Genomic DNA, 15,396 nt, shown 5'->3' with positions numbered 1-15,396 from the left:
ATTTAGCCTTGAGGAATTGATTGCTGAGGACAGAGCAGATACTCCTGAATCAATGTATTCAGAGAGTGAGTTTCAGGATCAATTGGAAGCAGAACTTGTTCCAGTCTTGCATGAATCAGCTTCTCCATTTTCTGATTCTCTCCCTCACTCTATTCAATCTGAAACATATATCAACAAATTCATCTCACCTGCCTTAGTCCAGTTTGAATCTGAGCACAGATATTCCAAAACAGACATATTATCTACCACAACAATGGCAACAGAAGTCTCTGTTGAGGCTAAAACCGCGTTACCAGTTGCAGCTAAAACAGCATTTATACAGCTTGACTTAAGTGATGAGAAATGTTTGTCGTTGTTACCAGCTGCTGTAATGATGCCAGTAAAGCAAGACCCAGCTAATTCTCTTGATGAGGTAGATGAAGACAATTTGAAACACCAAGATAAATCTGAAGCCAAACCTTTATCTCCTGAGTCAGTCTTGTCAGAAAGTGGTTCACAATTCAGACCTGGACATTGTGATTATTATTTGTTGTACGATGGGAGTATTTCTCCGATACCTGAATCTGTAACAACATTTGAAGATCATACACCTCTTTCTCCTGACTCACCTAATACACAATTCAGACCTGGACATTGTGATTATTATTTGTTGTACGATGTGTGTCGGTCTACATCACCTTTGTCTGTAACTTCAGACCTTGATTACCGTGGTTTGTACAGACCAGATGTCCCTTCAGATAGTGCATTTACAGTGACAGATCAAAGTAGCCTATCTGAGTATAGACCACTCTCACCAGAATCAATGACTTCAGAAGGGGACTTTACCTTCCTTGAGCTCTTGTTTTCCGAGTCTAGGCCATCCTCTCCAGAGTCTGTTGCATCATTTGATGAGTACAGGCTCCTCTCTCCTGACTCTCCAGTTCCTCACTTCATGCCTCAATGTTGCGATTGTTATTTATCTTTCACTGGAAGTAGATGTTCATCACCAGAATCAGTAGCTTCAGATATTGAATTCTCTGGGTTCTGTCTTGAGGTACTGTTTGCTGAAGACAGAGCAGATTCACCTGAATCATTTATATCAGAGAGCGAATTTGTTGAGTCAGTTGAAAGAGGTCTAATTAAACTCAGATCCTTGTCACCAGAATCAGTAACTTCAGAAGGTGATTATACCTTCCTTGAGCTCTTGGTTGCTGAGTCTAGACCATCTTCACGTGATTCTACTACTTCAAAAGACGAATATCGAGCTCTATCTCCTGATTCCCCAATCCCACAATTTAGACCAACAATAATTGAGACGTCAGTGTCATTGTTTAGCAGATCTTCGTCACCTGTTTCAGTAACTTCAGACATTGAAGGATCTGCCTTCTATCTTGAGGAATTTTTCAATGAAGAGAGACCATATTCTCCAGAATCTTTTGTGTCAGAGAGTGAATTCGCAGGTGCAACTGAAGGAGGTTTGATAAAATTCAGACCCCTGTCACCGGAATCAGTAACTTCAGAAGATGGTTATACCTTCCTTGAGCTCTTGTTTACAGAGTCTAGACCATCTTCACCTAAATCTATAACATCGTTAAATGAGTACAGGCCTCTCTCTCCAGACTCTCCTATTCCTGATTTCAGATCACATTGTTGTGATTGTTATTTGTCTTTCACTGGAAGAAGGTGTTCATCACCAGAATCAGTCACCTCAGATGTTGAATTCTCAGGACTTTACCCTGAGGAATTATTTACTGAGGACAGACCAGATTCACCTATTTCCATCTGTTCAGAGGGAGGTGATGATGAGGATGATGGTAGTTTTCCTAAAAATGCAGAGTGGGATGATGATACAGGTTCTTTAGAAAAGATCCCAACTGTCCATTGGGCCTTCATACCTCAGTTCATGGTGTCTAAAGCTGTACAAACAGGCCTATCACTAGACTCGGATGAATCTTCATCCCAGCCAGTACATGAACTCTCTGAGGTGCGGCCTATGTCTCCAGAATATAGACTAGTTTACAGGGCAGTTCCCATCAAACCAATGTCCCATATGTATGACCCAGCGAACGAATGTGAAACCTACGATAGTAAGACTGGTGTTTTCGAACATTCAGGACAAAGATACAAGGTTAGACAGGTTCTTGACTGTCAGAGGGAACATTGTGTGGATTTCGGGCCTGTTCAATTTCATGAATCCAACCTTGGCATGCCTAGTGTCTTTGAAACCACAGCAGTTGAGGTGACAAAACAAGATATCTCCTCACTACAACACTCTAACATCACTGACCAGACAGTCACAGATACTTTGCATAAACCTCATTTGCTAATATCCCAGCCAGTAGAGACAGAAATCATAACCCCTTCCCCCGTCTTAGCTGAATGGGAGTTGACCCAGTTGTCGTCCCTTCCTGAGTACAGACCTCTTTCTCCTGAGTCACTCGGTTCAGACATGGATGGAATCCTTTTCTATCTTGACCACTTATTTACTGACATGAGGCCATCTTCACCTGAATCTGTTGTGTCAGTAGTGAATGAATACAGGCCTCTCTCACCTGACTCTCCAGTTCCCCTCTATGGACCTAGAATCCCAGATGTCATGACTGCAGAGCGTAGATCTTCCCTCTGTTCCGTTATGTCAGCCATTGAATTGTTTGGATTTTGTCTTGAGGAATCGTTTGCTGAGGACAGAGCAGATTCACCTGAATCAGTAACATCAGATATTGTCTTCCCTGAGTTCTGTCTTGATGAATCGTTTGCTGAGGACAGAGCAGATTCACTTGAATCATTTATATCAGAAGGTGACTATCAACATGTGGACGAGACACTCACTAAATCCAGTCCTCTGCCACCTGAAGATGAGTACGCTCGTTCTTTCGTTCAGTACTGGCTTTCAGAGTTACGGCCGTCCTCTGCAGAACCCATGATATCACTAGATGAGTTAGATGCTGCAGAAACAAGCCCATCTACAGAAATGGATGATTCTGAATCTCAGCCTGTTTATGAATTCTCTGAAGGAAATACATCATCTCTAGAATATAGACTGGTTTATAAGGCAGTTCCCTCCACTCTAATGGCCCATACATTTGACCCGGCGTACCAAGGTGAAACATACTTGAATAAATCAGGTGTTTTTGAATTTGCTAGAGAGATAATGGAGCGTCTGAAGGACAAAGAACTTGTCCTGGACAGGCCGATCACACCAGAGGCAATAACATCAGAAGAGATTCAGTCTTTTTTGAATGATTGGTCTACTGAGTTAAGGCCAAACTCACCAGCCTCTGTTGCATCACTTGATGAGCATAGGCCTCTCTCTCCAGACTCTCCTATTCCCCAGTTCATACATCAATGTTGTGATAATTATGTCGAACTCCCTGGCGATAGGTCTTCGTCACCTCAGTCGGTAACCTCAGACGTTATATACTGTGAAATATATCTCGATGAACTGATTCCTGAACATAGACCGGATTCTCCTGATTCCTTTTTGGCTGATAGTGAATTCAGAGAGTCAATTGAACAGTTTTTTAGAAAATTCAGAACCTTGACACCAGAATCAGTAACTTCAGAAGGTGGTTGTACATTCCTTGAGCTCTTGTTTGTAGAGTCTAGACCATCTTCACCTGAATCTGTAACATCATTTGATGAGTACAGGCCTCTCTCTCCTGACTCTCCAATTCCCCAGTTCTTACATCAATATTGTGATTATTATGGGTTATTCCCTGCTGATAGGTCTTCATCACCTGAATCAGTAACATCAGATATTGAATTATCTGAGTTCTGTCTTGATGAATCGTTTGAGGACAGAGCAGATTCACCTGAATCACTTATATCAGAAGGTGAATATGAACATGTAGACGAGACGCACACTAAATCCAGTCCTCTACCACCTGAAGATGAGTACGCTCGTTCTTTCGTTCAGTACTGGCTTTCAGAGTTACAGCCGTCCTCTGCAGAACCCATGACATCACTAGATGAGTTAGATGCTGCAGAAACAAGCAAATCTACAGAAATGGAGGATTCTGAATCTCAGCCTATTTATGAATTCTCTGAAGGAAAAACATCTACTCCAGAATATAGACTGGTTTATAAGGCAGTTCCCTCCACGCTAATGGCCCATACATTTGACCCAGCGTACCAAGGTGACACTTATTTGAGTAAGACAGGTGTTTTTGAATATGCAGGAGACAGAAAGGTTAGAAAAGCCCTGGATCGACCGCATCGATCTGGTGAGAACTTGAGGCCAGTTAGTGTTGAAGAACCAGCCTCCCCTTGTCATTCTGCTTGTTCAGCAGAGGAGGAGACGGTACAAGAGGGGTCCTTGCTAACAGTCCCTCATGTCACTGACCAGACAGTCACAGAAACTTTGCACGAACCTCATTTGCCAATATCCCAGCCAGTAGAGACAGAAATCAGAACCTCTTCCCTCGTCCTAGCTGAATGGGAGTTCATCCAGTCGTCGTCCCTTCCTGAGTACAAAACTCATTCGGCTGAGTCACTCGGTTCAGACAGGGATGGAGTCCTTTTATATCTTAACCACTTCTTTACTGACATGAGGCCATCTTCACCTGAGTCTGTTGTGTCATTTGATGAGTACAGGCCTCTCTCTCCTGACTCTCCAGTTCCTCACTTCATGCCTCAATGTTGCCATTGTTATTTGGCACCCACTGGTGATCGATCTTCGTCACCTCAATCAGAAACTTCAGATATTGAATTCTATGAGGTATGTCTTGAGGAACTGTTTGCTGAAGACAGAGCAGATTCACCTGAATCATATATATCGGAAGATGGAATGAGATTAGTAGATGAGTCAAACAAAGATATGAGCCAAGACAGACCAATGACACCAGATTCAACATCGGGAGAGAGCCTGTCATTTGTAGAAGACTGGTTTTCAGAGTTAGATTTAAAACCGTCCTCCCATGAATCCGTTTCATCACAAGAGGACCTCTCTCCTGACTCACCTGTCCTCCAATATGGACCTGGTCTGTCTGTTGTTGTCGTGTCAACAGGAGATAAGTGTTGGACACCTGAATCTGTGATATCAGACTGGGATGAGTTTGGTCTGGAGGACTTGTTCTGTGCGACCAGAGCCTGTTCTCCTGACTCCATCTGTTCCAATACACATACTGTTTTAACTCAGGGTGACGGTCAACGTTCTCCTCCAACAGACCAGGTTTCCACTGAACATGAACCTGAAATGAGAGTTGAAAGAGCACGCTTCAAACAACCCCCGGAATTAATAGATGCCCCTTTTAGTTTAGTTTTCCCAGTTGTTTGCCAAACCCACCGAGCAGTGGAAGCATTTTTTTGTAGGGCCTCCTCCCCAGACAGCCACAGAGCACCCGTAGAGGATGTAGATTTAGATGATGTAGAGACTCACAGACCTCACCAAGCATCCTCTCAGTCGAGTCACGTGCCATCTGACAAACAAAATCTGGGATCTCCTGTTGCTGCTGTCAGGGCGGAGGAGGCAGTTCACAACAGACCTCAAGCAAGTCGTAAGTCAATCCAAAGAAAAGAACACAGTAATGTCCCTACGTTGAAAGGAAGTGAAGCGCAAACCAAGATTGACGAGACAAGCAAGCACCTGAAAAGAAAGCAGATGAGAAAAGCGGAAGACAGCCGAGTTTCTGCGCCGTCGGTAAGACCACGCACGTTCTCCGTCAGCAGGGAATGCCGTGACGCTTTCTAAAAACAATTAAGGCTGGAAGTGCCTAGTGCGTAGTTCGCATGTGTCGTGTAGGACCCTTAGGCTCAAGCTTTCACTAATGGGTTTTGACGCAGAGCTGTAGGAGCTTGACACTCCTGCTGAGGCATGTTTGCATCAGCAATGCAGGAAGTGTCTCAGAAAGGCAACTAATGAACAGTAGTGAGACACGTTTAGTCTCAACGCCATGGACTTCCTTCCTGTCACATGGTGTGTCCTCAAGCTAAAAATGGCTGACTAAATGTGACTTTATTCCCTTCTGTAGTGACCTACTTTTGACCAGAAATGTGCAGGCTCTGGTTAAAAGTAGTGCACTATGAAGGGAATAGGGTGCCATAGGGCTCTGGTTAAAAGTAGTGCACTATGAAGGGAATAGGGTGCCATAGGGCCCTGGTTAAAAGTAATGCACTATGAAGGGAATAGGGTGCCATAGGGCTCTGGTTAAAAGTAGTGCACTATGAACGGAATAGGGTGCCATAGGGCTCTGGTTAAAAGTAGTGCACTATGAAGGGAATAGGGTGCCATAGGGCCCTGGTTAAAAGTAGTGCACTATGAAGGGAATAGGGTGCCATAGGGCTCTGATCTAAAGTAGTGCACTACGAAGGGAATAGGGTGCCATAGGACCCTGGTTAAAAGTAGTGCACTACAAAGGGAATAGGGTGCCATAGGGTCCTAGTTAAAAGTAGTGCACTATGAAGGGAATAGGGTGCCATAGGGCTCTGGTTAAAAGTAGTGCACTACGAAGGGAATAGGGTGCCATAGGGCTCTGATCTAAAGTAGTGCACTACGAAGGGAATAGGGTGCCATAGGACCCTGGTTAAAAGTAGTGCACTACAAAGGGTATAGGGTGCCATAGGGCCCTGGTTAAAAGTAGTGCACTACAAAGGGAATAGGGTGCCATAGGGTCCTAGTTAAAAGTAGTGCACTACGAAGGGAATAGGGTGCCATAGGGCTCTGGTTAAAAAGTAGTGCACTATGAAGGGAATAGGGTGCCATAGGGCTCTGATCTAAAGTAGTGCACTACGAATGGAATAGGGTGCCATAGGACCCTGGTTAAAAGTAGTGCACTACAAAGGGAATAGGGTGCCATAGGGCCCTGGTTAAAAGTAGTGCACTACGAAGGGAATAGGGTGCCATAGGGCTCTGGTTAAAAAGTAGTGCACTATGAAGGGAATAGGGTGCCATAGGGCCCTGGTTAAAAGTAGTGCACTATGAAGGGAATAGGGTGCCATAGGGCCCTGGTTAAAAGTAGTGCACTATGAAGGGAATAGGGTGCCATAGGGCTCTGGTTAAAAGTAGTGCACTATGAAGGGAATAGGGTACCATAGGGCCCTGGTTAAAAGTAGTGCACTACAAAGGGAATAGGGTGCCATAGGGTCCTAGTTAAAAGTAGTGCACTACGAAGGGAATAGGGTGCCATAGGGCCCTGGTTAAAAGTAGTGCACTACGAAGGGAATAGGGTGCCATAGGGCCCTGGTTAAAAGTAGTGCACTACGAAGGGAATAGGGTGCCATAGGGCCCTGGTTAAAAGTAGTGCACTACAAAGGGAATAGGGTGCCATATGGCTCTGGTTAAAAGTAGTGCACTACAAAGGGAATAGGGTATCATTTGGGACAAAATCTCAGAGATGGGCTCGGATACTGCATGATGGTGCATTTATTCACACAGAAAAAACAACAGAAGTCATGTCTTACATTGAAAGATTTCCTTGGAGTTTAGTAGGAATGACAGTTCATTGCTTTGGAGTTTAGTAGGGTTGACAGTTGATTGCCTTGGAGCTTAGTAGGGCTGGCAGTTGATTGGCTTGACTGTGTCTTTCCTACTGTGGTATTCCTGAATTTCAGAGAATGTTGTCCTGGAGAGAAGGCTTTCGGAGAATTCATATAAGAAATGTACCCATCGCATTTCGATATAAGGAGTTGTATGTGTCAACGAGGTTGTGTCCTAATCAAATGAGTACTGCTGAACTGCTTCTATGCATTGTCCTGCTACTAGAAGTACAGTACTTCTGAGTACATGCAGGTAATGCATGTACAGTGTGACAATACTATAGGTCTATTGGTTTGGCTCATCATGTTTGGTAATTTCATTAGTTCATTTGAAATACATGATGTCATGATGGAACCTTGTTGCTGCATGTACATGCATTGTTCCTTTTTTCATGCTATAGTTTCCTCAACAACATTAATCATTCATCATTGAGGTTGATCAATTCCAGTAACTTTACCAAAATGACCTAATCGTGGTTGGAGGATTCTTAGAATTCTTCCAAACCCGGGGTTCTGGAACACCTGGGAATTTTTTAGGGGGAAGTTACCGGAAAGTTACTGGAATTTTTTAACCCTACCTCCATCACAAACTCATTTATAATTTTTTGCCCCCATTCCATCATTCTCATCCAGGTTTCAGCAGGATCCTCAAACAAAACACTCAAGTCTGAAACCCAATCTGGGACTCCAGATCTCCAGATTCCAAATGCCTTTGTATTCAGTCCGTTATCCCCTGAAATGACAATGCCCACTGAGAAGATGAGGGTATCGCCAGAAAGTCCAGAAAAACCATTGAATCTGAACAAGGAGTCCTCTTCTTCTGAAACCAGTCCAGTGTTACCAGACCTTTTCAGCCACAACGCCGAAGACAGCCAAGGTGATGAAGCACAATCGTCAGCGAGCAATCTAGAAGCACCCCCAGAGTCAGGGGCACCCACCCAGCTTGATCAGCTGCTGTCGGAATTTGAAGAAATCAAACGGGAATTCCGACCAGAAACTCTAGAACCACTGGACTCACCTCTTTCGGAAACCAGCGAAGGGGGTCTTGAAGATCTACAACCTTATGTTGAGATTGAGGAACTCTTGCCAGAATCCGACGGATATCCCACTGAGGGTGAGGAAGAGATCTCTAGTCCAAGTCCCTCATGCCCTATTCAGATCACATGGGAGCCGGCTGAAATAAGCGTAGTGGCCTCAGTGCCGACCGATCTCTCCCTGTCCTATGAAACCGACCCGGAGGTATTTGGGGTGACCGCAGATCTAATCAAGACCTTCCCAGAGCCTAGCCAAGTTACAGCTGATCCGGTTCAGTTGAGCCACTTGGAGTACCAGCAAACACACAGAGCAGAAAAATCTGATCTCACCGGTTCCATACCATTGGATAGCCCCACAGCTGCTACCAAATCCGTCGGAACACCGGAATCTCCAGAACCATGCCATAAAGTTCTAGACCTGTCATCAGAATCAATTGTTCCGTCTCAAAAGTTCCAGTCACTCGAACATGAGGATGCTGCTGTATTTACCGAACCTTCAACTGTAGAAGAACATCGAATCAGTCTCCCACAGCAGGACCAGGAGACAGTTGGTGAAGAATATGACAACTCCAAAGAAACATCAAGCATTCAAGCTGCAGTCAAAAAGGCATCTTTTGAACAAAGCAAAGTATTGTGCGAATCTGAAGGATTAATCACTGAGCCCAGCCAATTGGTAGATGAAACATGCACGAGCACTACCCCAGAAGTTGTGTCACATTTAAGGGATAGCACTCCCCCTGAAACCCTTGAATACGATGAGCAGTCGCCCCAGTCGCTCTCTGACGTGACCCCACTGACTCCAGAGACTGTCACCGCCTACAGGTCACATTTAAGGGATAGCACTCCCCCTGAAACCCTTGAATACGATGAGCAGTCGCCCCAGTCGCTCTCTGACGTGACCCCACTGACTCCAGAGACTGTCACCGCCTACAGGTCACATTTAAGGGATAGCACTCCCCCTGAAACCCTTGAATACGATGAGCAGTCGCCCCAGTCGCTCTCTGACGTGACCCCACAGACTACAGAGACCGTCACCGCCTACAGGTCACATTTAAGGGATAGCACTCCCCCTGAAACCCTTGAATACGATGAGCAGTCGCACCACTCGCTCTCTGACGTGACTCCACAGACTCCAGAGACCGTCACCGTCTCCAGGCACTTCAGCTTCGAGGAGTTGATCCCTTACCAGAGTCCTAGGTACCTCAACATGCTCTCTGAAGAGCTCAGGCCAAATACCAGTGAGCAACCATCAGATAATCCAGTCACCCCCATAGAGGAAGAGTTCAGTTCTCCAGTCACCCCTGTTGAAGTAAAGTCCCATGTCTCCCAGCCCGGTCCAGTAGATCCCATGGCAGAGATGGTGTCAGCCCAGCCCGGTCCAGTAGATCCCATGGCAGAGATGGTGTCAGCCCAGCCTGATCCAGTAGAACCCAGGGCAGAGATGGTATCAGCCCAACCTGTTCCAGAGGTTACAGCATCAGCCCATGATGAAGAGTTCTTCATGGAGTTCAGCCTCCCTCCTGAGTATGCTGAGGCATCCTCCTCTATCCACAAACCCAATCCTCCGGCCTACGCAGAAATCATACGAGGCAGCACAACAATGCACTTATACGAAGACACTGACCCGGAGACTTACTTTGACTGCAAACAGGGAGTCTCAGACTTCTCCGAGATGGAACCTGACGAACTGAAGAAGAGGGAAAGTTCAGGGGTTGGCCAAACCCAAGGACAAGCGTCCCATTCAGGAGCCCTGGGGAGAAAGTACCAGAAGCCGACGGCACTTCTGGTTTGCTCCGCAGTGCGCAAACACGAGCGCGGAGTCCTGCTGTCCTCAGGGAGTGAGGATTATGACGACGCACCTTATGATGACATCAAGGAAGAGAACGAAGAGCTGGCCCAATCTCCCGGCACACACAGAGACGACTCAGCCTTTTACCAGGCTCCTCAGGAGCTTCCTCCTCTCAGATCAGCAGATGATGATGACTCCCTTGACATGGTGAGATGACTGTTGAGAAAATCCTCCCGCCATTCTTACCCATCTCCTGCTCTAACCCCTTATCTCATGCTCTAACCCCTTATATCCTCCTCTAACCCCCTATCTCCTGCTCTAACGCCCTATCTCCTGTGCTAACCCCTTATCTCCTGCTCTAACCCCCTATCTCCTGCTCTAACCCCTTATCTCCTGCTCTAACCCTTATCTCCTGCTCTAACCCTTATCTCCTGCTCTAACCCCTTATCTCCTGCTCTAACCCCCTATCTCCTGCTCTAACCCCTTATCTCCTGCTCTAACCCCTTATCTCCTCCTCTAACTCTCTTATCTCCTGCTTCAGACAGTATTAATGCTTTAACTCCGGGGATGGGATTTAAAACGCCTTTAATTAATATTTTAAACAGAATTCCTCTCGCATGATGTCTACATAGGAAAGAACAGTGCCACTGACCCGTGATGATGTCTGCTGGGTAGCTAGTTTACATCAAGTTACTGTAACGTCAACGCAGGGATTCAGAAAGCAGGTGCAGTTAGTGAGTTTAAGAATAATGCAGAACAATACAAAAAAAACAAGAGAAACATCTGACAAGGAAACAGAACCAATACTGCCTGAAGAGTGATGCTAGGGAGTGCTGGATAAAGAGGGGAGTAATCAGGGTAGTGATGGAGTCCAGGTTTTCCTCATGATGGGGTGCAGGTGTGCGTAATGAGGGTTGCCAGGTGTGCGTAATGAGGGCTGCCAGGAGTGCGTAATGAGGGCTGCCAGGTGTGCGTAATGAGGGTTTCCAAGTGTGCATAATGAGGGTTGCCAAATGTGATTTCTTATACAGTGCCTTGCGAAAGTATTCGGCCCCCTTGAACTTTGCGACCTTTTGCCACATTTCAGGATTCAAACATAAAGATATAAAACTGTATTTTTTTGTGAAGAATCAACAACAAGTGGGACACAATCATGAAGTGGAACGACATTTATTGGATATTTCAAACTTTTTTAAACAAATCAAAAACTGAAAAATTGGGCGTGCAAAATTATTCAGCCCCCTTAAGTTAATACTTTGTAGCGCCACCTTTTGCTGCGATTACAGCTGTAAGTCGCTTGGGGTATGTCTCTATCAGTTTTGCACATCGAGAGACTGAAATTTTTGTATCTGTATCTGACCATACATAATGAGGGTTGCCAGGTGTGCGTAATGAGGGTTTCCAGGTGTGCGTAATGAGGGTTGCCAAATGTGAATTCTTATATCTGACCCAGTGATGTGTGTATTTTGTGTTTTTTTTACTTTTTCACACTGGAGTTTTACTTGTGTTGTAACAATCTCTTTGTTTCATTTTTGCTGTGTTGGGATGCTGTGTTGGGATGCTGTGTTGAGATGCTGTGTTGGGATGCTGTGTAGGGATGCTGTGTAAGGATGCTGTGTTGAGATGCTGTGTTGGGATGCTGTGTAGGGATGCTGTGTTGAGATGCTGTGTTGAGATGCTGTGTTGAGATGCTGTGTTGAGATGCTGTGTTGAGATGCTGTGTAAGGATGCTGTGTTGAGATGCTGTGTTGAGATGCTGTGTTGAGATGCTGTGTTGAAATGCTGTGTTGAGATGCTGTGTAAGGATGCTGTGTTGAGATGCTGTGTAGGGATGCTGTGTTGAGATGCTGTGTTGAGATGCTGTGTTGGGATGCTGTGTAAGGATGCTGTGTTTAGATGCTGTGTTGGGATGCTGTGTAGGGATGCTGTGTTGAGATGCTGTGTTGAGATGCTGTGTAAGGATGCTGTGTTGAGATGCTGTGTTGAGATGCTGTGTTGAAATGCTGTGTTGAGATGCTGTGTAAGGATGCTGTGTTGAGATGCTGTGTAGGGATGCTGTGTTGAGATGCTGTGTTGAGATGCTGTGTAGGGATGCTGTGTTGAGATGCTGTGTTGAGATGCTGTGTAAGGATGCTGTGTTGAGATGCTGTGTTGAGATGCTGTGTTGAGATGCTGTGTTGAGATGCTGTGTTGAGATGCTGTGTAAGGATGCTGTGTAAGGATGCTGTGTTGAGATGCTGTGTTGAGATGATGTGTAAGGATGCTGTGTTGAGATGCTGTGTAAGGATGCTGTGTTGAGATGCTGTGTAAGGATGCTGTGTTGAGATGCTGTGTGGATATGCTGTGTTGGGTTGCTGTGTTGGGAGGCTGTGCTGAGATGCTGTGCTGAGATGCTGTGTTTAGATGCTGTGTTGGGATGCTGTGTTGAGATGCTGTGTTGGGTTGGGTTGCTGTGTTGAAATTGAAAAACCCCCACTAATTTTCATTTTCCGTTGCAAAACATTTTAAAACGCTTTCCTGTTGTGCTTCCTCATGAATGCGACCCGTGCAGTCTCCCGTGGGTCCCAAATGGAACCCTATGCCCTATGTAGTGTACTACTTTAGACTAGGGCCTATAGGGGACATCTATTGGTGTCATAAACACTATATAGGGAACAGCGCCCCCTGTTGTGAATCAGTGTAATGACAGGCCTCAGTGCTCCTGTGGTGAATCAGTGTAATAACAGGCCTCAGTGCCCCCTGTGGTGAATCAGTGTAATAACAGACATCAGCGCCCCTGTGGTGAATCAGTGTAACAACAGGCCTCAGCGCCCCCTGTGGTGAATCAGTGTAACAACAGGCCTCAGCGCCCCCTGTGGTGAATCAGTGTAACAACAGGCCTCAGCGCCCCCTGTGGTGAATCAGTGTAACAGGCCTCAGCGCCCCCTGTGGTGAATCAGTGTAACAACAGGCCTCAGTGCCACCTGTGGTGAATCAGAGTAATAACAGGTCTCAGTGCTGACTGTGTGTCTGTCTCCCTCTACAGCAGGGTGAGATGACAGACATCCCTCCCCAGACTGTGACAGAGGAGCAGTACACAGATCAACATGGACACACGGTGGTTAGAAAGGTAAGCACACGTGGAAATGAAGACCATGTTTGGTTCCTGTCATTCATTCATTACATCAGTGTGTACCAATCCTGGTCCTGGGCAGTGGTGTGAAGAACTCAAGTAAAAAATATTTTAAAGTACTACTTAAGTCGTTTTTTTGGTGTATCTTTACTTTACTAATTATATTTTTGACAACTTTTACTTTTACTTCACTACATTCCTAAAGAAAATAATGTACTTTTTACTCCCATCCATTTTCCCTGACACCCAAAAGTACTCGTTACATTTTCAATGCTTAGTAGGACAGAACAATGGTCCAATTCACGCTCTTATCAAGTGAACATCCCTGGTCATCCCTACTGACTCTGATCTGGAGGACTCACTAAACAGAGAACATCCCTGGTCATCCCTACTGCCTCTGATCTGGAGGACTCACTAAACAGAGAACATTCCTGGTCCTCCCTACTGCCTCTGATCTGATGGACTCTCTAAACAGAGAACATCCCTGGTCATCCCTACTGCCTCTGATCTGGAGGACTCACTAAACAGAGAATATCCCTGGTCATCCCTACTGCCTCTGATCTGATGGACTCTCTAAACAGAGAACATCCCTGGTCATCCCTACTGCCTCTGATCTGGAGGACTCACTAAACAGAGAACATTCCTGGTCCTCCCTACTGCCTCTGATCTGATGGACTCTCTAAACAGAGAACATCCCTGGTCATCCCCACTGCCTCTGATCTGATGGACTCTCTAAACAGAGAACATCCCTGGTCATCCCTACTGCCTCTGATCTGGAGGACTCACTAAACAGAGAATATCCCTGGTCATCCCTACTGCCTCTGATCTGATGGACTCTCTAAACAGAGAACATCCCTGGTCATCCCTACTGCCTCTGATCTGGAGGACTCACTAAACAGAGAACATTCCTGGTCATCCCTACTGCCTCTGATCTGATGGACTCTCTAAACAGAGAACATCCCTGGTAATCCCTACTGCCTCTGATCTGGAGGACTCACTAAACAGAGAACATCCCTGGTCATCCCTACTGCCTCTGATCTGGAGGACTCACTAAACAGAGAACATTCCTGGTCCTCCCTACTGCCTCTGATCTGATGGACTCTCTAAACAGAGAACATCCCTGGTCATCCCCACTGCCTCTGATCTGATGGACTCTCTAAACAGAGAACATCCCTGGTCATCCCTACTGCCTCTGATCTGGAGGACTCACTAAACAGAGAATATCCCTGGTCATCCCTACTGCCTCTGATCTGATGGACTCTCTAAACAGAGAACATCCCTGGTCATCCCTACTGCCTCTGATCTGGAGGACTCACTAAACAGAGAACATCCCTGGTCATCCCTACTGCCTCTGATCTGGAGGACTCACTAAACAGAGAACATCCCTGGTCATCCCTACTGCCTCTGATCTGATGGACTCTCTAAACAGAGAACATCCCTGGTAATCCCTACTGCCTCTGATCTGGAGGACTCACTAAACAGAGAACATCCCTACTGCCTCTGATCTGGAGGACTCACTAAACAGAGAATATCCCTGGTCATCCCTACTGCCTCTGATCTGGTGGACTCACTAAACAGAGAACATCCCTGGTCATCCCTACTGCCTCTGATCTGGAGGACTCACTAAACAGAGAACATCCCTGGTCATCCCTACTGCCTCTGATCTGGAGGACTCACTAAACAGAGAATATCCCTGGTCCTCCCTACTGCCTCTGATCTGATGGACTCTCTAAACAAACATGCTTAGTTTGAAAATGATGTCTGAGTGTTGGAGTGCGCCCCTGGCTATCAGTAAATGATGTCTGAGTGATGGAGTGCGCCCCTGGCTATCAGTAAATGATGTCTGAGTGTTGGAGTGCGCCCCTGGCTATCAGTAAATGATGTCTGAGTGTTGGAGTGCGCCCCTGGCTATCAGTAAATGATGTCTGAGTGATGGAGTGCGCCCCTGGCTATCAGTAAATGATGTCTGAGTGATGGAGTGCGCCCCTGGCTATCAGTAAATGATGTCT

General features: G+C 45.9%; 1 protein-coding gene across 1 annotated transcript in view; it reads left to right on the top strand.

Moving 5' to 3' along the window:
* The window catches only part of LOC109887481 (ankyrin-2), a 248,117-nt gene that overhangs the window by 224,076 nt on the left and 8,645 nt on the right, over positions 1–15,396 (top strand). Inside the window, 2 exon segments of the mRNA XM_031814795.1 lie at positions 8,086–10,482; positions 13,301–13,384. Coding sequence (XP_031670655.1) covers positions 8,086–10,482; positions 13,301–13,384 — 2,481 coding nt within the window.

Source organism: Oncorhynchus kisutch, unplaced genomic scaffold (assembly GCF_002021735.2).
Source record: "Oncorhynchus kisutch isolate 150728-3 unplaced genomic scaffold, Okis_V2 Okis07a-Okis12b_hom, whole genome shotgun sequence".
In the NCBI taxonomy this organism is placed as follows: Eukaryota; Metazoa; Chordata; class Actinopteri; order Salmoniformes; family Salmonidae; genus Oncorhynchus; species Oncorhynchus kisutch.
Note: the sequence above shows the minus strand (reverse complement) of the source record. Positions and strands in the feature narration are given on the sequence as shown.